Source organism: Pelophylax lessonae (assembly GCF_965119305.1).
Source record: "Pelophylax lessonae genome assembly, chromosome: 4".
Lineage (NCBI taxonomy): Eukaryota > Metazoa > Chordata > Amphibia > Anura > Ranidae > Pelophylax > Pelophylax lessonae.
In genome coordinates, this window is record NC_138771.1 from 250,410,335 (window position 1) to 250,436,240 (window position 25,906).

At 45.2% G+C, this 25,906-nt stretch overlaps 1 protein-coding gene across 1 annotated transcript in view; it reads left to right on the forward strand.

Moving 5' to 3' along the window:
• The window catches only part of PPP1R12A (protein phosphatase 1 regulatory subunit 12A), a 297,833-nt gene that overhangs the window by 259,444 nt on the left and 12,483 nt on the right, over positions 1-25,906 (forward strand). Inside the window, exons 23-24 of the mRNA XM_082254983.1 lie at positions 6,237-6,341; positions 7,688-7,735. Of these exons, the coding sequence (XP_082111109.1) occupies positions 6,237-6,341; positions 7,688-7,735 (153 nt within the window). The remainder of the gene's footprint in view (positions 1-6,236; positions 6,342-7,687; positions 7,736-25,906) is intronic.

A 25,906-nucleotide genomic window follows, 5' to 3' on the forward strand; every position in this document is an offset into this window, starting at 1 on the left:
TCTAGTTGGCACCGGTTGGGCCTTCTAGATTGGGATTTGATTTCCATTTTCCCACCCCTCAGTTGTGATACTGCTCTGGGACGTCCCGAAGGTGGTGTATCACCGAGGACTACGTCTGTCGATGAGCGCTAGAGAAAAATGGATTTTTGTAAAATCTTACCGTAAAATCCTTTTCTCTTAGCTCATCGACAGACGTAGTCCCCGCCCCTCTGTTTTGGAGTTGGGTTGGGTTAAATTCTCTAAGCACTGCTTTTTCACATAACTGATTTGCTGAGGCAGAGAGAGAGAGGATATACCCTCTGGGACTGCCCCTAGGGTGTGGCCAGAGCTTTTTAATTTCCTGTCTAGTCCTGCTCCTGCGGAGGTAACATAACCCGAAGGTGGTGTATCACCGAGGACTACGTCTGTCGATGAGCTAAGAGAAAAGGATTTTACGGTAAGATTTTACAAAAATCCATTTTTTCTTGATCGTTCATTGATGGAGCCAGTTCTCTGATTCATATTAGTAGGAGAATACTGCCCCAGGAGGAGGACACTAGGCAGAAAAAAGTTCTGGCTACACCTATGGGCAGTCCCGGAGGGTACACCCGCTCTCTTCCTGCATAGGATGCCAGTTTTAATCTGCCTAGTCAGGAGTGAGGTCCTAGTTCCTTGCTGGGATCTTTGGTCCTGGCATAAAAGTTAATTTTTTTATGTAGATTTTTTCTAGCTAGTCATTTTTTTCTCCGGATCGTTTTTCCTGTGAGATCTTCTAGCAATTATGCTGGGCTGGGTGACAGCCTGGACCCTCATATCCAGTGGTCACCCCAGTCTGGCCATCAAGCGCGTGCAGACCTTAGCTCCACGCTGGGTCGGCTGCGACATAGTCCCGCTTGGCGGGGACTGGCCCCGCAAGTTAAACGTCTCGCCAGGACGCACACGACAGGGTCTAGGCTGATGTCGCAGCGTTCCTATTTGGCCAACAGCCCCCCTACTCCGGTGGCGCGGGGTCCTGTCATGAGATGGCGCCCGTCTGTGTTCCCGGTATGGTGAGTAAACGTTCTCCCCCCCCTTTCCCTGGCGGATTTTGGGGTGGATGTGGGCCCTCTCTGTTATGGTCAGACCCTCTCACTCCAGGATTCCCTCTGTCCTGTTGTGACCCCCTCCTCTCCACCCCCCACTTGGGGGACTGTTTTGCCTGAGGCTGAGGCCTAGTGTGCAGTCCGCATTGGGGGCCGGGGGAGTGCTCCGTTCGTGACGCTCGACCGATCCTGCGGGGGGGGAGGGCGGGCCTTGGTGTGGTTTTCTGCTGTGGATGGGCGTTTGGGGGGTCCCCCTGTGGGTCCCGATTCCCGTGCGAGGCCACCATTTTGTTGTAGCCTCTGCCTGCTTCTATGGGGTGGCCATCTTGGTACACCCATTTTCGGCCATTTTGCAGTAGATTTTTTTTGCTGTGAAGGCTGGTGGGAATGCCTGGAGGACAGTGTGTCATGAGGGTGGTCTCTACCTCTCTGTGGGGGTCTGTTTGCGCGTGCCTGACCTAAAGTTGCTGGGGGGTTCGGTTCCTCAGGTTCAGTATGGACCCTGCAGGCCATTTGTTCCCACCTGACCCCCTCACGGAGGCCGCAGGGCCTTCCGGATCTCCGCTGTCTGTCGATGCCTTTTCGGCACTTCGGGAAGCATTTGGGCCCGGTCGAGGGTGGTAGGTGCGCTGAGACATTTCTCCGCCTACCCCTGCCTCATCTGATGTCTCGGAGTCAGAGTCTGGCTCAGCCACCGCAGACGTGGGGCCTCTCTGGCGGGTCTGTTACCTCGTACCCTGTCTCCTCAGATGATGATGATATTTCTACCTCCCCTGCCGCGACAGGCACTGGTGGATGCACTGGCTGTTTCGGTTTGTGACACCCTGCAATTTGGGTGTCGCAGCGGCTGCGCCTAGGGTGCAGGTGGCATCTGGCACTCACATGCCCTCTGGAGCTGCTCTTTTTGCTGACTGCTCATGTAGGAGGGGACCGTCCTGAGACGTACCCATGGGGTGTCTGAGCGGCCATTAGACCTTGCCCTTTTGGGGCAACTGTTCCGCCTTTGGTGGACGTACGGTCTCTAGCTGAATGGGACTACCGTTGTTCCAGTGGAGGAATCCCCGTCCTTTAGGTACTTGAGGAATAGGCGCGGGCTGTGGCCTGCGCTCTGTACTCCCTGGCGTAGTCTGCACTGGGAACAGTGTTTGTTTTCCCTTGCCACGCAGACTCTGCCTGATGAGCGGAGTTCCACTGCCGTGACTTGGTGTGGGGCATGTCCCGCTTGCCCTTGGGGAGCTGTTGGACCAGCTGGCACAAGGGCTGCAATTTGCGATGCCGCGCTGGTCGAGGCTCCCTTGTATAGGTCATCTTGTCGTTTTTCGGCGGTGGTTGTCCAGTGTGTTCTTAACCGTAGTGTTGGTCTGCGGATCAAACTTCTATGACTGTCTTAATGAATCTCCCTGTTCAGGGGGATAGCCTGTTTGGCGCTGCCCTGGATAACATTATATAAGGGTCTCACAGGGGAAGAGTGTTTTTCTTCCACAGGCTAACAAGGGTAAGGGCATTCATCGCGGTCAGGGTTCTTCCCTTTCGGCTTCCAAACAGTTTCTTCGTCCCTCGGGGACGGTCAATGTGGCGAAGTCCTTCCAGACTTCCGCGTGTGGTTCCAAACGACCCTGGTCTGGAGAACATGAGATTGTTTGTTTTTTTCTAGACTTGCGGACTAGGCCTACTCGGCCTGAAGGTGTTTCCTCACCCATCTAGGGGGTGGGGGGAGGTCCTTGCCAGTCGAGGACCTGCGGCTGGCCCGGATCCCAGGCTGCTGGGTTCAGGGGGTCATGCGACCCAGTTACAAGATCGAGTCCCGATCCATTCCGGATAGCTTACTGGCGCTCTGTGGGGCAGTTCAGGCTCTGGTTCAACAAGCTGGACCAGCTGGTCCTTTGATGGTTCCGTGCAAATCAAAAATTCAAGTTGGTATCGGTTCACACGGCGGTGACTTCCCTGCATCAGGGGGATTCCTGGCCTCCATAGACATCAAGCTGCCTAACTTCACATCCTGTTATGTTCGGAACACCTACGGGTTCTTCGTTTTTTGCTGTGAGGAAGGATCTCTATCTGTTTGTGGCATTGCCCTTGGGTCTCGCTTATGCTACTAGGGTCTTCACAAAGGTGTGGCTCCGGTCCTGCCGCTATTGCGGCAGCAGGATGTATCGGTCCAGGGTTCCTGGCCAATCTGCTTCTCCGTGTGGAATCTCCTACGGTGCTGACAAACGAATTTGGAAGTCACGAGAACTCTGGAGGATTTCAGGTGGGTTCTGAACCTTCAGAAGTCATCCATGGTCCCTTCCATGAGACTGGACTATCTGGGGCTGACGTTGGACTCTCCCTTAGTCAGGGTGTTTCTCCCTCCGGGGAAAAAAAAATCTTGGAACTTCAGACTGCGGTTCATGTCCTGCACATGGTCGTCCCTTCGGACCTGTATGCGAGTTATAGGACTGATTGTGCCATCTTTCGAGACGGTCCCTTACGCTCAATCCCTCTCGGGATCCCCCAGAAGACGATCCTTCTCGAATGGGACTAGAATACAAACTCTCTGGACTTTCAGGTCCGGCTGAGCTGGCTGACCAGGGAGTCTTGAGCTGGAATCCTTCCTTCCCCTTTTTTCTGAACACTTATCACCGTGGATGCAAGCCTGTCTGGGTGGAAAGGAGTACTTGGAGAATTCCTCTCAGGGAGGAGTTATTTTCTCCAGGGGCCATCTCCCGTCCGACTTTGCGGTTGCTGACTTTACCGACTTGGCTGTTGAATGCCTGCCAGGTGCTGAAGGATGGGAGTTTGGCTGCTTCACTGATTCCGACCCTGCTTGAGGCGGGGGAAGCGACTTCTAGGGTGATTTTTGTTCATTATATGAGACATTCGTATATTGCGTGGGCTCCCCCTCGCTCTTACTCGGTGGCCCGGATCTTGGCGTCCTGCAATGGGAAGTTGATCACAAGTTGGCCTTGAGTTCTGTCAAGGGTTGGGTTTCGGTTTTGGCAAATTTCTTCCAAAGCCAGTTGGCCGCCTCTGCCCTGGTGCGTGACTTCTTCCAGGGGGTGCGACACTTCTTGCTTCCGGTGTGACCTCCGTCACCCACTGGGGACTTTGATTTGGTGCAGTCGGTTCTTTTAGACCCTCTGTTTCCAAGTATTCGAGGGTATCCGCTGCCTACCTTATTACAGAAGGTGGCCTTCTTGGTTGCTGTCTCCTCTGCGTTCAGGTGTCGGCACAGGCGACATTGTCCTATCGTCCTCCCTTTATGTTGATCATGGGGCCATGTGGTACTTCGCCGGATCCGTCCTTGCCTACAAAGGTGGTTTCTGGTGTTCACTTGGCATGGGGACATTGTATTCCCATCTTGTGTCCTGAGCCCTCACAGCCTAAATGTGTATTGCTTACTCTGTTTAGAGTGCGGGCACTCAAGGTGTACTTGGCATCTGACTCTTTTCGTGAGTCAGGCTCGCTCTCTGTACTTACGGATGGCCCGTGAACGGGACTGCCTGCGTCTGCTGCGTCTATTCTTGGATGGATCGGACAGACGGTGGTGCAGGTTTATTCAATTAAGGGTCAGGTCCTACCTTTCCCTGTTTCGGCATGTTCTACTCGGGCACCTAGTGCTTCCTGGGCTTTTTCCTTGTAGGCATCTGTGCTCCAGGTTGTAAGTCGGCTACCTGGTAGTCTGTTCACACCTTTACCACATTTTATAAGGTGGATGTGCTGGCATCTGCAGATGCCTCTTTTTGGCCGCAAGGTTTTTTGCTGGCTGTTGTTTGAAGGGCTTTTGGCCTTCCTTGAGGGTGTTTACTGTTTTCAGGTGGGCCTCATCTTTTGTGCTGATGAGTCCTATGTTGCCTGGTCGGTTATGTTTGGCCTTGGGGACTTGTTCTCTTCTGCTGTTCCCACCCCTCATTTTATGGCACTGCTTTGGGACGTCCCTACTGATGTGAATTGTAGAGAACTGCGTCCGTTATTGAACAAGAGAGGAAAACTGGATTTTTGACTTGCCGTAAAATTCTTTTCTCAAGTTTGACGGACGCAGTACCCGCCCCTCTATTTTGAGTTGGATTGGTGTTACTTTTCTGACACTGCTTTGATACAAAACTGGCATCCTGTGCAGGAAGAGAGGGTATATCCTCCGGGACTGCCCATAGGCATAGCCAGAACTTTTTTGCCTAGTGTCCTACTCCTGTAGGGGGCAGTATTTCCCTACTGATATGAATCAGAGAGAACTGCGTCCGTCAATGAACTTAAGAGAAAAGGATTTTACGGTAAGTCAAAAATCCAGTTTTTTTTTTCTTTGATTGTATTCCCTTTGTTTTTAGCTGCAGAAGTGCTGGAGGGAGGAGAAGCAGCAGCACACTGAGCTTGTTGGTGAATGGCTGTGAAGGGGGGCAGGGCATGTCAGGACAAGTCTGATCATTCAAGGAAATGACATAGAGACCCTAGCATAGCTAGAGAACCCACCACTGTGTGCTCTCCTGTTTAGTTTGGTCAGTTTTTAATAGGAAAGCAGATGGACTGGCAGGAACACCAGGGATTTCACATAAAGAAAGCAATACAAAGAGAACAGGATACTTTCTCATACAATTACATAGTATAGTAGGCACATATCAGGAATAGAGTGTTGGGGGTAACAAACTCTTCAACAGCAGAATGTCCTAATGCTTGCCTGACAATACATTCAGTGTACAGGCAGTTCCCGGGTTACAAACAAGATAGGGTCTATAGGTTTGTTTTAAGTTGAATTTGTATGCTAGTCAGAACAGGTCAATTTTTTAAGTGTAGCTCCAGCCAAAAAAATTATTTTTAAGTTTTTTTGGATAGCATAGGGAAGGGTTAACACCCCTGTAACGTTTGTTTTGCTCTCTGTCACTGTTGAGAAGCTATCACCTTACTTTCTGTCCCTATGACAATTGGATTCTGAAAATTGTGTGGTATTGTGCAAACAAGGATTGGTGATAAAACTTCAGTGGAGACACCCTTTTCCCATTCTAACTCTTACAGGAGTAAATTTCCCTTCCTCGGGGTAGATTTCTCTTCACTTCCTGTTGTCTCCCTCTGTAAGCAGGAGTCGGATGTTTGTAACCCTGGTACCGCCTGTACATAGAATTTGATAATATTGTGCTTTATATTATTGAATTCCTGCAAAGTATCAAATTTTTCTGTTTTTTTTTTTGTTTTTTTTTTCCCCAGTTGTATGAACAAATTATAGCAGAAAATGAGAAGCTAAAGGCCCAGTTGCATGACACCAACCTTGAATTAACAGAACTGAAGTTACAGCTTGAAAAAGCAACACAGGTTTGAATATACTTTGAAACATTTTTTTTTTATGTTTTTTACAATGCTAGGACATGGGCATATCCAGATAGTGGTTTTATCTGCCTCATCAATTTGATGTATTTACTAGCTTTTAACCCTGTTCCTGCCACTGATCCAAGGCTTGCGTCGATAGCAACATAGTGGTTTTACACACTCCTGACTGTTACAGGTGGGCATCTATACACGAAAATGTTAATTGTGGTACACATGTTATATCGCTGGAGTGAGTTCAGTAATTCCGTGCCATTGTTTAGTCATGACCTGTAGGGGCGTTTAAAATTGTCACCTATGGAAAATGTAGGGTACTGAAGTTCGTCATTTTACAGCCGTGCAGTTTAACCACTTGACGTCTGCGCTATAGCTGAAAGACGGCTACAGGGCTTTAAATGACAAGGAGCGCCCCATTCTCTCGCGTGTGCTCCTTGGGACTCGGCTGATCAGAGCAAGGTAAAAGGCCAATCACAGCGGGCCTTTTACCAGGTGATCAGCTGTCAGCTAATGACAGCTGATCACGAAAGTAAACAAAAGCCAGTTAGCGACTTTTTTCCTCTTTACACTGTAGTGTGAAGAAGAAAGCCGTTAACCGGTTTGTTAGAGGGACATCGGTCCCCCTAAGTGCCCTCCAGTGCTGCTAATCAGTGTCCACCAGTGTCGCTTATCGGTGCCACTCATGAGTGCCCATCAGTGAAGGAAAAAAATGTACCTGTTTGCAAAATTTTATAACAAAATATGAAAAACGTTTTTTTTTTTTTTTTTTAAATTTTCCGTTCTTTTGTTTAAGCAAATAATAAAAAACCCAGTGGCGATTAAATACCACCAAAAGAAAGCTCTATTTGTGTGGGGAAAAAAGATAAAAATGTCATTTGGGTACAGTGTTGCATGACCATGTACTTGTCATTCAAAGTGTGAGAGCGCTGAAAGCTGAAAATTGGCCTGGTCAGGAAGGGGTTTTAAGTGCCCAGTAAGACAGCCGTAAAGGGGTCTGGAGCTACTTTGGAGTGTTGGCCGTGTGTAGGGCAGCCCTGGGCTCTCCTAAGGGCGATGCATATTAACGCATGAAAAACATGTAAAAGGAAAAAAAAAATGGGTGTGCAAAACACACAAATATGGCACTGGAGGCAAAGAGTTAAAGTATTATCTTTGTAGGAACTAATCATTTCTGCTGCTCCTTTTTTTTTTTTTTTACCAGTAGAACTTCTGTTCTGTAAAGGAATAGCCTGTATTTTAGATTGACTTTGAGTAACTTGACAAAATTCTGAGGTCAGGGACCCTTCTCATACTTTCGTATACATCCTGCTGATGGCAATTTGGCTTTTCTGTTTCAGCGGCAAGAACGATTTGCAGACAGATCACTTCTAGAAATTGAAAAAAGGGTAAGTGTAATTTTTTTATTGGTCAATGGTGTAAAAAATGTCACTGGTTAACCACAACCTGTGGTGGTGCAGTTAGTCACTCCTGGCATTCCTACAGTGACTAAAGCGAATATCAGATCCCTGCACTCCTCACCAACTCATGACAAAGGACTGGCCAATCTCACACCGTGCTGTCACTTGCATAACAATGCCACGCTCAGCTGCACCCTTCACAAAGATTTTCCAGCTTGAGGGACACAATCCATGTGCCAGCAGCCTCAGAGTGATTGTCACTGGGTTACGTTAAACAATTTACTGACTGGGGACAAAAAGAAGGCAAAGTTATTAAATACTTTCTTCAGCTCTGTGTATACAAAGGAGCATGGGGGAGCTCATGACCGTAATAAGGATGGTATTGACACAGCCCCAACTGATCCACAATGGCTCAAGTGATGTGGTCCAGAAATATTTAGACAGAATAAGGGTGGATAAAGCACCTGGACCAGATGACATCCACCCAAGCATCCTAAAAGACTTGAGCGCTGTAATTTCAAAGCCTTTGTTTCAAATTTTTAGGGACTTTTTAAGGACTGGAATAGTACCACTGGATTGGCGTAGGGCCAATGTGGTGCCCATATTTAAAAAGGGATCAAAGTCTTTGCAAAGTAACTATATATACCTGTTTAACTTCTATAGTCGGGAAGATACTGGAGAGTTTAATAAAAGACCACATAGATAAGTTCTTGCTGGAAAAAAATATTTTAGGCAACAGACAGCATGGATTCATGAAAGACAGAAGTTGTCAAACCTTATTTCTTTTTATAAGGTGTTAAGTAAAATCTTGGACAGAGGGGTGGCTGTGGACGTAGTATACTTGGTTTCTGCAAAAGCGTTTGACACAGTTCCCCACAAACGGCTAATGTGTAAGGTAAAGTCTACAGGCTTGGAAAGATCAGTTTGTAAATTTAATAGAAAATTGGCTAAAAGATAGAATTCAGAGGAGTAGTGGTTAATGATTCTTACTCTGAATGGGTCTAAGTGTTAGGACCCTTACTTTTTAATACCTTTATAAATTATATAGGGTCTGGCATTAAAAGTAGCATTTCAGTCTTTGCAGATGACACCAAGCTTTGCAGTGGAATAACTTCCTTACAGGATGTCTCCAATTTACAAGCCGACCTCAATGCACTGTTTCATTGGGCAACTATGTGGCAAATGAGCTTTAATGTTGATAAATGTAGTTATGCACTTGGGGGCTAAGAATATGCATGCATCATACATACAAGGGTGAGTAGAACTGGGGGAATCCATAGCGGAGAAGGATCTGGGTGTTCTGGTAGATCCTAAGCTTAATAAATGCATGCAATGCCAAGCTGAGGTTTCTAAAGTAAGCAAAGTCCTTCTTGTATTAACAGAGGCATGGTTTCCAGAGAGAGATATAATTTTGCCCCTGTACAAATCATTAAGACCTCATCTGGAATATGCAGTTCAGTTTTGGGCACCAGTTCTTAAAAAGGATATCGGGGAACTGGAGAAAGTGCAGGGAAGGGCAACCAAACTGATAAGAGACCTGGAGGAGCTCGGCTATGAGAAAAGATTTGAGGAACTGAATTCTCTCTTGAGAAGAGGAGATTAAGGGAGGATATGATCAACATGTAAAAATACATAAGGGGTCCTTATAGTGAACTTGGTGTTGAGTTATTCACTTTAAGGTCAGTACAGAGGACAAGGGGGCACTCTTTACGTCTAGAGGAAAACAGATTTCGTCCCCAAATACGGAAAGATTTCTTCCAGGTTTCTGCCAGACATATTTACGAACGAATGAAGTCAGTATTTTAATACTGTCTGCAGTGTCAGACATATTTACAAAATAATGAAGTCAGGATTTTAAAGAATACAGGGGGGGACCAGGAATGGTATCATTTGGAATAAAAATAAGTCTAGGCAATACATTCATTCTAATTACATTAATTCTACTCAACCATGAATGGGCCAGAGAATTCCATTTGCCGAAATCAGTACAGATAGCATTGAGTAGGGGTAGGTAATTCTCACGAAACAAGCAACGAGGACAAGCTGTGAGGCCAATATCCAGGTACTGTAAATAACCTTTTTTGCCAGGCAAAGGGGAAAGCCAGTTTTAGGGAAGCAGTGAGTTTGGGAGGTAGCGTCACATTTCGAATTTCTGATTTGGATAGGTTTTTTTTGGAGTTAAAGTTCCCTATGAGGTAAATGCCGACATTACGTTAGGGAATGTAACTGTGGGCTGCTGGACATAAAACAAGACATGTTCCGCGTACGCAGCATATTTTATGTTCAGATTGGCGGACCTTGATACCATGAATGTTGGGGTTCAGCCTAACCATGGGAAAAAAGGGTTCAAGGGAGAAGGCGAATAATAAGGGGGACAGGGAGCAGCCCTGACGAGTACCATTATGGAGGGTGAAGGTATCACTCAACGTGCTGTTTACCCGCAATTTCGCTGTCGGGGTAGCATACAACGCTTTTATCCTGTCCAGCATCCGCGGACCAATGCCCAGGGAGGACAGGGTTTCCAAGAGGAACACCCACTCCACCCTGTCAAATGCCTTCTTGGTATCAGTAGAAAGCAATAGGGTGGGTTCCGCGGTGCGTCTAAGGTAAGAGATTAGGGATGACGTACGAAGGGAGTTGTCCCTCGCTTCATGGCCAGGAATAAATCCGGCCTGGTCTTTCGAGATCCATTGCGGCATTAGGGGCAACAATCTATCAACGAAGGCTTTGGCATAAAGCTTTAAATCTATGTTTAGAAGCGAAATTGGTCTAAAGCTGCTAGATAAGCTCGGATCCTTCCCATGTTTCGGTAGAATCATGATATGGGTGTGGAGGGTTTCAGGGCGTAGGCTCCCCGGGATGGGAGGGCCGCATACGCCTGGAAGTGTGGAAGAAGTTGATCCTGGAAGAGTCGGTAATTGACTGAGAAGCCATCCGGGCCAGGGGCCTTACTGGAAACAATTGAGTCCAGAGCGCGCTTAAGCTCCTCCGTCGTGATCTCACCCTCCAGAGCCTCCAAAGAGGCACCGGGAAGGGTGGAGAGTTGGGCAGCGGCTAGGTACTCACGGATTCTGTCTCTACGCTCTAAGGTATTGGTCCAAGTTGCATGGACTTGGTACAGTTGTTGATAAAAATGGCGGAATTCTTTAGCAATAGAGGTAGTGTCGTGGGCCATAGAGTTCCCAGACGTTTTAATTTTAGGGATGAGCGATGCAGATTTTTGTTTGCATAGCGATCGCGCCAGGACACGGCTAGCTTTATTCCCGAATTTATATAAGCATTGCGAGAGTAAGTGAAACTGCGTCTTATGGTCCGGAAACAAAAAGGACTTTAATTCCTCACATTTAGCGGTAAGGTGTCAGAGAAGAGCAGAGGATTGTGACTGCTTATGATTGAGTTCCAGCGAGGCAATAGCACGAATCGGCGAGCTCTGTCGCTCACTGCGCTCTTTTTCCTAGCACCTAATTCTATCAGCTTTCCCCTAATGTGAGCCTTGTGGGCCTCCCAAATCGGCCCCAGGGATATGTCAGGATCCATATTGAAGGCAAAGAAGAGCGACAAATCATCGCTCGTCCATTGCTTTTCAAGCAGATCATCTAGCAATGTGTCATTAAGTCTCCAATTAGTGATTTTTACAGGGAGAGAAGGAATCCTAAGGGTCAGACATATAGACACGTGATCCGATAGGGTAGTTTCGGCAATAGTAGTTCTTTGGATCAGCTCCAGGTGATGGTGGTCTATAAAAATGTAGTCTAACCTGGAATAGGAAGTATGCACATGTGAGAAGCAAGAGTAGTCGCGTCCCGTCCCCCCCCCCCCCCCCCCCCGGGTGCATAATTCTCCAGGTGTCCATGAGTTGGTCATGAAGGAGGAATTTGCACATATAAGATAATCGTTTAGCAAAAATTTGAGAAATACCTTTTGGAGGTGTCAATTTTCGGCTCCAGGGGGACATTCAGGTCTCCAGCAAGGATCACACAACCCGAAGCGAACTCACTGAGCTTAGAGAGGGTGGAGGCAATGAGGCTGGCCTGGTCATGGTTGAGAGCATAAACATTAGCAATAATACACAGAAAATTACAAACAAATAAAAACCTGCCATATTTGTCTGACATGGAAGAGCTTGGAGTAAAGGCCACATTCCTGTGAGACCCTATCGCCACACCCTTAGCCTTATGAATGTCCGAGGGTCTGTAATGCCAGGTAGGGAAGGATGAGGAATATAGTTTAATTTTGAAGATGTATGGAAGAGGAGTTTCCTGAAAGAACAAAAGCCACGTCGCCCTTAAGGCATTAAAGGTCACGGTACAAGTGATGCTGTTTTCCAGGTGCGTGGAGGCCCCAGACATTAAGGGTCACAACGTTAACCGAAGCCATAGGCAATCACAGGAGCGATAAAGCGCATGTAGCTTACCTTCAGCTGCCACCGGACGGGTAACCAAGAGAAGGATGGGGGAAGGGCAAGAATAAGAGCAGAAAGAGAAAAAACGAAAGTAGAGAAGGGCAAAAAGCCCAGCACTGCCAATCAAGGCCTGTGCATGCAGAATACTGCGGTGCTGTGCAAGGAGAGGAAGCTGGTCCCCAAGCCCCCTACCCCTAGGAGTAGGGAGACAGGGGGCAAGCGAGAGGGAACAGGCCCTCTCAAAGGAATGCGGAGCCATGGGGGGTCTGGAAAGGTCAACATCCATATGGGGTGGACCAGCCAAGCGCCCCTCATCAGCACCCCTAAAAGAGAACCTAAAAGCAACAAGTCAAAACATGAGAAAAGTAAGACAATCAAACCTTACAGCCTAGCAAGCCTGTGTGAAAACAGACACTAGAGGATGCTGGCAGACAAACTTCGTGAGGGGGATCTGAAAAATATCGCAGGCGAACTGCAGATGTCAGAGCAACAAAAATAGTACAGTTAGCCACAAGAGGGAGAGGATCCTGGGGTTGGGGAGTGCCTTTTCTTGGATAGTTTTTTCCATTGGGCATCAGCCAGGAGAGTGAGGGATGGGATGTCATCCTTACTGCAGAAAACCAGTTAATTTCAAAGGGTTTGTGTACTTTTTTGCTACGGTTTGTTCCCAAAGGGGATGGTGTCTATCCAAATTTTGGCCTAAGGGCACAAGTCTGTCCTAAATCCCCCTCCTTGTTGGAGAACCTGGGACTCTTTAACACCTCTAAAGGCTTGGGTTTTGAAGCTGTATCTTCAGGTCTTTTAATCTCCATGCGAACTGCGTCCTTCCATGAGCATTCTGGACTTCATGATGCCTTTTCACATGAGGTGCATGTGCACAAAACCATTCCAGGCATCTAAATCGAGAGTTGTGACCAAGGGAACAGAGTTCCTGGGTCACTGGCTCTTCCCATTTGCTGTTCTTGCCTGACCAATGCATCCTTAGTTTGAGTTTATTCTGCCGTCGTTCCTAGTTCTTCCTCTTAATTGCCAGATTATCATCATACACTAGCTTTTTCAGGTGTGGGGGTGTGATCACTTCTCTGTTCAGGACCGATAGTTTCTGAAGGAGACTAGCTTTGCATTCAAGATTCTGGAGCTCCGGACAGTTCTTCTTCCCCGCTCACATGGATGGCTCTACCTGGGTGTTTTCTAATCAGACTGCAATCTGACTATGCTATGACTTTGGTCTACATCAATTCTTAGGGCAGCACCACAAGCTCCCTGGTGGCCCTGTGGGGTGATTGGGATTCTCAGTTGGGCGAATCCTAATGTACCAGCCCTATCTGCGGTTCACTTCATGGCAGTGGACAACTGGCAGGCGGATAATCTTGGCCACCAGAATCTAAACCAGGGTAATGGCCTTGCCCCTGAGGTTCTTTTTCAAATTTGTCTCCATTATGGCTCTTCAGAATGGGTCCTTGAGCAAATGCATTGAATGCTCTTGTTGCTCGTGGCTCATGTACAACCCAAATTCCACAAAATTGGGACAGTGTGTGAAATATACATACAAACTGAATGATTTGCAATTCTCATAAAACCATGTTTCATTCACAATAGAAAATGGAAAACACACCAAATGTAAGCTCCTTGTGGGCATGGACTGATATGAATGTATAATTTATATGTAAGGCGCTGTGTAAATTTGGCTGCGCAATAGAAGTACCAATGTGTTTAAACTGAGAAAGTGTACCATACAAAAAAGGTAATTTTTTAAATTCATGGCAGCAACATGTCTCCAATAAGTTGGAACAGTACAACAAAAAGCTGGCAAAACAGGTGGTACTAACAAGGAAGAACTGAAAACATTGAGCAACTAATTAGGTTAATTGGCAACAGGTCCATCACATGACTGGGTATAAAAAGCATCCTAAAGAGTCGAGAGTGTTTCAGAAGTAAAGATAAGCAGAGGTTCATCAGTCTGTGAAAAGCTGCATTCAACAATTAACAATTTCAGAATAATGTTGCACAGTATAGAATATCAAGATTCTGAGAATCTAGAGCAATCTCTGTGCGGAAGGGACGATGCCGAAATACAATATTGGATGCCGTGCTCTTTGGGCCTTTAGACAGCACTGCATTAAAAACAGGCATGATTCTGCGATGGACATCACTGCATAGACTCAGTAATACTTCCAAAAATCACAGTCTGTGAATACAGTTCATCGTGCCATCCAGAAATGCAATGTTCTTTCATGCAAAGGAGGAGCCATATCTGAACATGATCCAGAAATGCCACCATCTTCTATGGGCCAAAGATCATTTAAAACAGTCTGTTGCAAAGTGGAAAACTGTTGTGTAGTTTGAGGAATCGAAAGTTTACCTTCTTTTTGGCAACCATGGGTGCTGTGTCCTTGGGAATAAAGAGGATAGAGGCCTGGCTTTTTAAAAGCGCTCAGTTCGAAAGCCTTTATCTGATTGTATGGGGATGCATTAGTGCGTATGGAATTGGCAGCTTGCACATCTGTAAAGGAACCATCAATGCAAACAGATATTTGAATGGCAGCATATGCTGCTCTAAAACCTGCATACGTCTTTCACAGCAGGCCTTGCATATTTCAGCAGAGCATTGCTAAACCACATACTACATCTATGACAACAGCATAGCTTGATAGTAGAAAAGCCCTGATGCCTAACTGACCTATATCTACAGTCCAGACCTTTCACCATTTGAAAATAAATATTTGGTGCATATTGAAACAAAAAATATGATAAGACCCAGGACCGTTAAGCAGTTAGAATCCTATATCAAGTAGGAATGGGATAACCTTTCTCTCCCAAAACTACAGCAAATTGATCTTCTCTGTTCCCAGACATTTACATAGTGTTTAAAGCGGGGATGCTATGCCATGGTAAACATGGCCCTGTCCCAATTTTTTTATGATGCTTTACTGCCCTCCATTTCAATTTTTTTTTTTTTTTTTTTTGTAAATCATTGCATTCTGTTATGTAGATTTTACACAGCTTTCCAACTTTTTTGGAATTTGAGTTGTACTCCCTGCTGTGGCTTCCTTCCCTCTGAAGCCCCTTTCCCAGTTGCTACCAGGAATAGACTGGGAAAGGGCTTTCTGTCTTTTTTCTTTGGGAGTCTGGATAGGCCATGCACGGATTGGTTTGCAGATCTTGACCGGTTGTGATCACTCCATGGCACCATGCCAATGGATCTTTTATTACCAAGGTCCAATTTTCCACCCTACGCTCCAATCACTGGCTTAATGGCTTGGCTGTTGTCAATTGGGTTTTGTATTAAATGTCTCTTTCACACTAAGGCCCCTTTCACACTATCCGTCCGTCGGACGGATTCAGTTTTTCTCAGCGGGGGATTGAGCCGCGGATCCCCCGCTGAGCAGCAGGAGGACAGCTGTGTTTCCGCGCTGTGTGCGGAGACACAGCTGTCAGTTCCCCATGCATCTCTCTGGGGGAAATCAGATGGGAACGGACCGTCTGTCCATTCTCATCCGATCCCATCCGATCCGATCTGCTGGACGGATGGAAAATAGGGTTTCCATCCGTCCAGATTTGACGGATCGGGTCGGATGTCAGCGGACATGTCTCCGCTGCCATCCGATGCCCCATAGGAATGCATGGGGGGACCGTTCAGATCCGCCAAAAAAACAAACAGGCGAATCTGAACGGTCCGCCTGTGTGAAAGGGGCCTTAAGCTGTCATGTTCACAGTGCCTAGCACCTAGAAGTCCACATCTTTTTATTTCACACACCTGGGAGGCTATTTTGCTTGCTTTTAAACACCTGAATGGTCTGCTTCAGGTACTGTGAGTCACAGGGTTCATTCCTGCAAGTTCTCAATCGCTTATTTTTTTACTTCCCTTGAGGGTTGTGGGGGCCATGTGTCTGCCTTTTCCCACGTTCTGTGGCATCCTTCTCCCTGGTGTGTACTTGTATCCAGGGGGTAACCCTGTTCTCCTCCTCTGCCTTTTTTGATACCATGGGACTTTAACGTTAACCCATAGGCCTTGTTTAAGTCCTTTTTAGCAGACGTCTGAGTCGTTCCTCTGTCTTTCACTATAGGTGACCTTCTTGGTGGCCATCTCTTATGCGTGTTTGGGTGTTTGACCTTGCGGCTCCTACCTGTAAACCCCAAATCATCACGGACTCTAAGACCTTAATTTTCAAATGAAATGCAAAATTTTTCAGAGTCTGGAGGAAGAGGGGAGAGGCACAGAATCCAAGTTGCATGAGGTCCAGTGTAAAGTTTCCACAGTCAGTGATTTGGGGAGCCATGTCATCTGCTGGTGTTGGTCCACTGTGTTTTATCAAGTCCAAAGTCAGCGCAGCCCTCTACCAGGAAATTCTAGAGCACTTCATGCTTCCCACTGCTGACCAGCTTTATGGAGATGCTGATTTCATTTTCTAGCTGGACTTGGCACCTGCCCAAAAGTACCAATACCTGGTTTAATGATCATGGTACCACTGTGCTTGTTTGGCCAGCAAACTCGCCTGATCTAAACCCCATAAAGAATCTGTGGGGTATTGTCAAGGGGAAGATGAGACACCAGACCCAACAATGCAGACGAGCTGAAGGCTGCTATCAATGCAACCTGAGCTTCCATAACACCACAGCAGTGCCGATCGCCGCCATGCTGCTTTGATGCAGTAATTCATGCAAAAGGAGCCCTGACAAAGTATTGAGTGCATACTATACTGTACAGGAACATGCTTTTCAGTAAGCCAACATTTCTATATTAAAAATTCATTTTTTTTTTATTGGTCTTGTGTAATAATCACATTTTCTGAGATACTGACTTTCGGGTTTTTGCTAGCTGTAAGCCATAATCCTCAAAATTAAAAGAAAGAAATGCTTGAAATATATCACGCTGTCTGTGTGTAACGCATCTATATGAAACCTGAATTTCCATTTTTTGAATTACTGAAACAAATTCACTTTTTGATTATTTTCTAATTTTATGAGATGCATCTGTATATAGTATTATATACCTTATTTAGCATTATGAACGTTTCAGCAAGAACTTCAGTCTAGAGTCTACTGGCTTCTTTATTTGTGCTAGAATGGATTTTTATTTCTTGCTTCTACGCAAGTACAAGATGGTACTTTGTCTTGTGCGTTCTTTCTTGGAACGTGCAGAAGCCACCCTATTGAAATGAAGTGAAATCTCACCTATTGGACACAGGTGGCAAAAAATGTACAGGCTATAACCCATACATTATAAAGGTTTTGCCTTCAGTTAACTTGGAGTTTTTTTTTTTTTTTATACTTCAGTTGTAGGTGGCAATGAGCAGACTTAGTCTCCCCCTTAGAAACTCATATCGCTTTGAGACTACAGTGGCACAAATTCACTACTGTTATTTCTGGCTTTTTTACTGCAAGGCCTGCAGCATTCTAAATAGAATTAAAATTGCTAAACAATATGGTACCCTGCTGTATTGGCAATGGCAGTTGTGCAGATCAGAAAGACCACCAGAGATTAAGATAATTTGGATAAACATTTATTCTGACATTTATTAAAAATAGAAATATTCGTTCTCTGTTGACCCTTTAAATGCATTGATAGAAAAACTGAAAATTTCAATGTCTAATTCAAATATTGATAACACTGGCACCGCCTACGTACTTTCTGCAAAGCAGGATCTATTGGGAGTTGTCTAGTTTGTGAATGTATGGGTTTGGATGGCCTCTTGCTCTGAAGCTATGTCAGGATCTATGATCTGAGTGCTTGGAGTTCCAAGGGTATTCTGTATATGCTCCTGAGAATTTATGACAAAGCAGTGGTATGTGGGTACCTTTTTTCTACTTATCACATTTTATCATGTGATCTAGTAGCAGATGGACTTGAAAGTGGTAGCAAAGTTTTTTTTTTTTTTTTTTTTTTTTTAATACCCTGGAAGTAATAAACATGTTATACTTGCCTGCTCCGTGCAATAGATTTGAAAAGAGCAGCCCTGATCCTCCTCTAATGGGTTCCCCCACTGGCAATCTTGGCTCCTCCTCTTCTTCCATTGTCCCTCATAGCATGCCATTTTCTGTGGGAGCTGAAATCCAATTGGGAAAAGACCGCTCCAGGTGGGCTGGATGTCAGGTGCTGGTCGGATCCGTCAATCCGGAATCACATATAGCAAAAAAAGGAGATGACCGCACTCCGAAGTAAATCAAAAATTGGAGTAAAATTTATTCCACATCAAACAAATAGGCAAACTGGAACAACACACTGTGGATGCAGGACACAAAGGCAGACGCGTTTCACGACTTAGGGATGTCGCTTACTCATTGCCAGCTCCATTCTGTGTGTGCAGCTACCACAGATAAACCCATACAAGCAGCTGTAAACATTCAGGTTCATTGATTGATTGATTATCTGAATAGGTGTCGGCTACAAGTCTGTGGATTTAAAGTGCACAAACAGAATGGCCCCAAACGAAAACAAATACAAATTCAAATACACAATAATAGTGATATATGTACAAAAATACATCAATGACAAAATATTCATTTAAGACAAAAAATGTGCATTTGTGTTGAACAAAACTCAGTATTATTAAAAATACATAAATGTAATCGTGCTAAAATAAACCTGTATACAATATATGTATATGTATACTTATGTGAACTGTGAAATATTCAATATACAAAAAACATATTCAATAGTGTGAGTATGTATCAACAGATCGATACTTGATCAGAAAAGTTTTCTAACCGATGTAAATAAATCCCCAATATAATGATATAAGAAACGAAGTACGTGTACCCTGTTGGAAAAAACATGTGAAAAAAAAAATATATATATGGTACTGGGTAGACTTCGTACATGAAAACACTGTTTAAAGTGAAGAATTATTGAAAAAGTGTATATATATATATATTCAAAAGAGGAAAAATTATATATATTGAAAAATATATATGTGAAAAATATATAGAAAATTCATGGAATGTGTATAAGAAATAATTAAACAAATAAATGTGTATATATATAGTGATTAAAAATATCATGTTTTGGGGGCGGAGCCGGCGAGCGAGGTGAATGGCAGCGTGAGCTCACAGCTCCTCGCTACACTGACAGTCCGGAGCTGATAAGGACGGAGAGGGTCACTCCACACATACCCAGCTACGATCCGCACACCCGTGGGCACACTCCGGTCATGCATCGGAAGAGGAAGGATCGTGGAAAGCCGGGTAAGATGCTGAATTTCTTCACCCCGCACAACAACAGGCCGCGCAGCCAAGATGGCGCCGGCCCGCCGCGCTCCACACATCCCATGCCCGTACAATCCCCATGCTCGGAGGAGAGAGGGAGTACCTCGGGCACACTGAAAGGAGGTATGGGGACCTCTCCACAGTCTTCCCCGGCATCGCAATCTAACAGCCCCGTGAAGTCAAAGCAAAAGACTGATCACACAGCTGCGGCCTCTCAGCGAGGCCTCACCATAAATGACACTCTAGAATTTCAGGAGACAATGGCTGCTCTCCCTGCAAACGACCAGCCTGTCATGGCATCTATGCTAAGGGACATGATGCTTTCACTGCGCTCGGCTATCCACTCTGATATGCTGCAGTTGATGTCCCAATGCAATACTGCGGTAGTTGCAGTGACTGACAGGGTGTCCACTATAGAGGACAAAATGGGGGAGTTTGCCACCACGTTCAATGATATGGTTGATGCCCATAACGAGCATGATGATGAAATAACATGGCTGAAATCCAAAGTTGCAGATCTTGAGGACCGTTCCAGACGGAACAATGTCAAGATAAGAGGCATCCCTGAATCTGTTAAGCCCCAAGATCTGGCAGACTACCTCACCTCCATAATGCAGGAGTTGCTACCGAATACAGCCATCTCTGATCTAGCAATAGACAGAATTCATAGGTTGCCTAAACCTAAACATATACCAGATAAGTACCCCAGAGATGCCATCGCTAGGATACATTTCTATACTGTGAAGGAGAGACTGATGGCACGGATGAGACGGGCTGTAGATCTCCCAGACAGCGTGAAAGGCCTATCCTTCTTTGCAGATCTATCAGCACACACGATGAATCGCAGACGGAACTTAATGACCGTAACGAAACCGCTGAGGAATCATCATATACAGTACCGTTGGAACTACCCAGCTACGCTTTTGGTCACAAAGGGAGACAGGGAATTTAAAATAACGACCTTGGACTATGGACTTACACTGCTCCGCCAATGGGGCATTCTGGACTCTGATGACCAAGAAGATCAGCCTAATCCCCAGGGGTCTGATCACTCTCCTGCTACTTAAACAGGGGGTGCTCCACAAATGTGCCCCATTGGCTCACACAGGAGTTGACCCTCCATATTCAAAACATGTCTACCCAACGGCATCCGGCAGTTCTGTTCGGCTTTTTGAAGAGTGTTTTATTCTAGTTGCCCCAAGTTAGCAGATTCCTAGTCTGCTCAGATTTCCATTCGGATATCGTCTAATTTTTACCAACAGGCGCGGCCTCTTTGGGCGCCTCTCGTTTTATGTGTTTTTGTTTTCTTTTTCCCTGTTCCCCTGTCTACTTTGAAGGTTTAATTTTTTCTCTTCTCCTGCCTTGTCACAAGAGACCTATCACCAGTGATCTTCCATAAGGAGACCTTCGGCTGGCTTACATACACCAAGTCCTCCACGCAGAACCCTAGAATATCCAGCTGCTGAGCTCCTCATCCAAACCAAGGAGTGGGGTAGGGGCCGTCGTTTTTATTTTGCTTTGTACGTTTTTATTTTTCTTTTTTTCTTTTTCTCTGTGAATTTCTACAGAAGAGTACACAGCACTCTTTTCCACCATGGCTTTTAAGCTGACATCTCTGAACGTCCGCGGTCTCAACAGTCCCTTTAAGAGACATATGTTGTGGAGAGAACTCAAGTCGCAAAAATGTGATGTCATACTACTACAGGAAACCCATTTCTGTGCTGCTGCACATCCCCTACTTAGAGCTAAGCAATTCCCTCATGCCTACTATGCTAACAGCCCCAAGAAAAAGGGGGGCGTGGCCATCCTCATCAAAGATACTGTGGTTTTTAAATATATCTCACATCAGTCTGATCCAGATGGCCGCTTTCTTCTCCTTACATGTGAAATCAACAATGTTGCCTACTCCATTCTCAATGTGTATGCCCCAAATGTAAACCAAAGTGCCTTCTTGAGAAAATTGTGGAAACGCCTTAAACCTGGTATCAGGGGGTATGTACTTCTTGGGGGAGACCTGAATACGGTTGCAAATACCCGCCAGGACATATCCAGGGACAGCCCGATACACTCCCGCAGATCAGACCTCTCCTATTTTTTAAGGACCTCAGACTTACAAGATGTCTGGAGGTGTCATCATTCTACTGAACGGGACTTTTCATTTTTTTCTAAAGCACATTCCTCCTATTCCAGGATTGATATGATCTTAACAGACAAATTTTTGCTTCAGAAGGTGGTGGACTCGGCCATAGGCCAAATCACGTGGTCGGACCACGCTCCAGTTTCAGTGACTATTGGCCCCCAAGCATGCACGACTAGAGCCAATAGATGGAAAAATGATACCAGTATATTTTGTGATCCGGAGTCTTCCTCTGAGGCCCGTGGGGCTCTGGAGGAATTCTTCCGTATTAATGATGATGGGGATACGTGTCCACTCATAGTTTGGAATGCCCATAAGGCGTTTATGCAGGGATTTCTCATGTCTAAAAGCGCAGCTAAACGGAGGCAGAGGAGGCAGCAGATGGAGGACCTTTTAGCAAAAATCCAACGTTTAGAAACTATTAATAAGCGTGCCCCACTCCCTAACATTAGTGACCAACTATCCCACGCCCAAAATGAATTGCGCCTGCTTTTAATAGGACAGTACCAGGCTCAGACCCGTAGACTTAAAGCTAACTTCTTTGTTCATGGGAACAAGGCTGGTAAACTTTTAGCTAACCACTTAAAAGACGAGCGAGCCCGCCATCGCATCTCTAAACTGACTCACCATTCCACTGGAGTGTCGTTAACCAACCCCAAAGACATTGCGGACGCTTTTAGCCACTACTACGGCTCACTTTACAATTTAAAGGACGACCTATCCACTCCCCAACCGTCCCCGGAGGACATAGATGGATTCCTAGCATCTATCTCCCTACCCAAATTGAAATCTTCGGATCTCGACGAATTGAACCTCCCTATATCTGAGGCAGAGATATCCAAAGCAATTCTATCACTACCTCTTAATAAGGCCCCTGGCCCCGACGGGTTTTCGTCAGAATATTATAGGCAATTTGTGCATATTTTGACTCCGAAACTTCAAGGGGTGTTCCGCAGGGCTGCCTCGTCTGCCTCCTTTCCTCCAGAGATGTTGGAGGCTACTGTGATAACGTTACCTAAGCCGGGGAAGGTCCCGGACTGTGCGAAGAACTTCAGGCCCATATCCCTATTGAACGTGGACCTGAAGGTCTATGCAAAGATCTTGGCTAATCGAATATCTAGGTTCTTGCCGGACCTTATAAAGCAAGACCAGGTGGGCTTTGTCGTGGGCCGTCAGGCTACTGACGCCACGAGGCGCCTCCTGAATCTTATCCACCATGCCGAATCCACTCAAACGCCCACTGTATTCCTGTCCCTTGACGCCGAAAAGGCTTTTGACAGGATACATTGGGGATATCTACGCAAGGTCCTGCAACGTTTCGGCATGGTGGGTGGGATTTTGGACGCGGTCATGGCTCTATACACTAGACCATCTGCATATGTTTACACGGAGGGCCTGTTCTCCTTGAAATTTGATATTACTAATGGGACCAGGCAGGGATGCCCACTTTCCCCGTTGGTGTTTGCCCTCCTGATGGAACCCCTGGCAGAACGGATTAGAAGTCACCCTGGAATCCGGGGGTTAGACATTAAAAATATACCAAATAAGATCTCATTGTTCGCGGACGATGTTATCCTGTCGTTAACATCCCCCTTAACATCGTTAACAGCGGCTCAGGAAATCCTTCAGGAATTTCACTCTATTTCATACTACAAAGTTAACGATACTAAGTCACACATGCTGGGGGTAGCAATCAACAGCAAATTACAACAAGAGATCCAACACTTAGTGCCTTTCCAATGGGAGAAGGATCATATTGACTACTTAGGCACCAAATTAACTAGTAGCACGAAAGATCTATTCAAATATAATTTTGCACCGTTTCTTGCCACATTAACTAGCGACTTCAATAAATATGGTAAACACTTTCTCTCTTGGTCAGGCAGAAATGCAGCATTTAAAATGCTGACATTCCCGAAGCTCCTATACTTATTCAGGGCGCTCCCCATCAAGATCCCACTATCGTTTTATCAAACGGTACAATCCATGGTATCCAAATTCCTTTGGGCTGGAAAAAGACCCCGCTGTTCTCACAAGCACCTAGTTAGGCATCCCCGGGTGGGGGGAATGGGTGTCCCAGATGTCAGGGACTACCACATGGCAGCTATTCTAGCTCAATCTCTTCATTGGTTGAATCCAACTCACGCACCCAACTGGAACCAGCTGGAGCAATCGGTGGTTGCACCTGGAACGCTGGCCGATCTTATACTTAGTATTCCTATATCTAACCATAAATACTCTGTGACGCACCCGACGGTATTAGCCACGATATATGCGTGGCAATACTTTTTCGCCCACAGCACTACAGCAGTTCAGAGAATGGACATCCCTGTCCCTCTGACGGCTCTTTCCTTCCTTTCCCCGAACTTGAATCTAGCACACTGGTCCTCGTTTGGCCTGCATACAATTCAGGACGTCGCACGAACCCCCATGGGTTTTTCATTTATGGATTGGTGTGATAAATTCCCCTCATTTGCCAAGGAGTATCTCACATTCCACCGGGCTTCCCATTTAATCTCTGCCCTGGATACAACTAGCTTTTCTGTCCCAGCGCAGATCCACTCCCTATGCTTCGGGACTAACAAAAACTTGAAGGGTATAGGCACATTCTACACTGCTCTTCAGGACAAAAATTCGTTTAAGAAAAGCACCTACCATCATAAATGGGAGGGCGAACTTAGGCAGGAATTCTCGGAAGAGCAATGGCTGAGGTCTTACAAACTCACCTATGCACATACTAGATGCTCTAACTTTAGGGAAGGGCTTCAGAAAATACACCTCAGGTGGTATAAAACGCCATATACTATAGCCAAATTCTGTCAGGGGGCGTCCAGTCTTTGTTGGAGACAATGTGGGCAAGTGGGCACCTTGCTACATGTGCTGTGGTCGTGTGTCTCCTTGAGGGGCTTCTGGACATCTATATCCAAACTTGTAGCAGGGGTGACTGGGATGCTAAACAGAGTGACAGTGGAGCAGGCCCTTCTAGGAATCAACATTGACAGATACCCTCCCCAATTCAGAACGGTGGTCCAGAATATTCTCTTTGCCGCTAGACTTTCTATAGCTCGTAAGTGGAAAAGTAATGATCTCCCTTCCCAGAGGGAAGTTATCCAACTAGTGGGAGAATCATATATTTATGAAAAAACTTTAGCTATCAATGATTTTAAGATGCGACAATTTCAGGCCAGGTGGTCTATCTGGAATGAATTTATTCAAAAACCAGATTCACACTAGATATAATTGATATCTGGCGAAGTGAGAGGTTGAGCCCGGGTGGGAGGGGGGCCCATGATGTAGTCGGGGGGCGCAGCATGTTCCCTATGTGGGGCGCCCACCTGATGGTGTTGAAGGATGTGGCTGAGCCCACTGTGTAAAATTGGAAAGTGGCTTCCCCCCTCCTCCCTCGGGCAGATGTGCAACTATGTGCAACTTACTGCTTTAGATGACGGTACCTTACGGTGTTCGCTTGAGAAGGTTAAGTAAGTCAGAGGTTTACTCTCTTTGGGCCATATTCGTGGCCATATGCCATACATGTTTGTTTTACTGCATTGATGCTTTCTTTTTCTTTTTCCTTTGCTATGTGACATTGCAATCTATGTATTTGTATTCACATTTGCCTTGTTTATTTTTCTTGAAAACCAAATAAAAAGATTTGACTAAAAATATCATGTTTTGAACTGATTAGATGTAAAGTATACATACACATATATATATCATGTTCCAGTATTTCACAATTATAAAGACCACATAGAATATCTTGCGTATTAACACAAGATATACTCTTTCAATTCATTCCACAAACAGTGTTTAAAACCATAATAAAGAATAGATAGAACTCACAGTGTTACAAATGTTATTGGAGCTAATTAGCAACCCAAACATATATGATTCTGTGAGAGGGGGAAGGGGATTTTTAACACTGTTTGTGGAATGAATTGAAAGAGTATATCTTGTGTTAATACGCAAGATATTCTATGTGGTCTTTATAATTGTGAAATACTGGAACATGATATAATCAGTTCAAAACATGATATTTTTAATCACTATATATATACACATTTATTTGTTTAATTATTTCTTATACACATTCCATGAATTTTCTATATATTTTTCACATATATATTTTTCAATATATATAATTTTTCCTCTTTTGAATATATATATATATATACACTTTTTCAATAATTCTTCACTTTAAACAGTGTTTTCATGTACGAAGTCTACCCAGTACCATATATATATTTTTTTTTTCACATGTTTTTTCCAACAGGGTACACGTACTTCGTTTCTTATATCATTATATTGGGGATTTATTTACATCGGTTAGAAAACTTTTCTGATCAAGTATCGATCTGTTGATACATACTCACACTATTGAATATGTTTTTTGTATATTGAATATTTCACAGTTCAC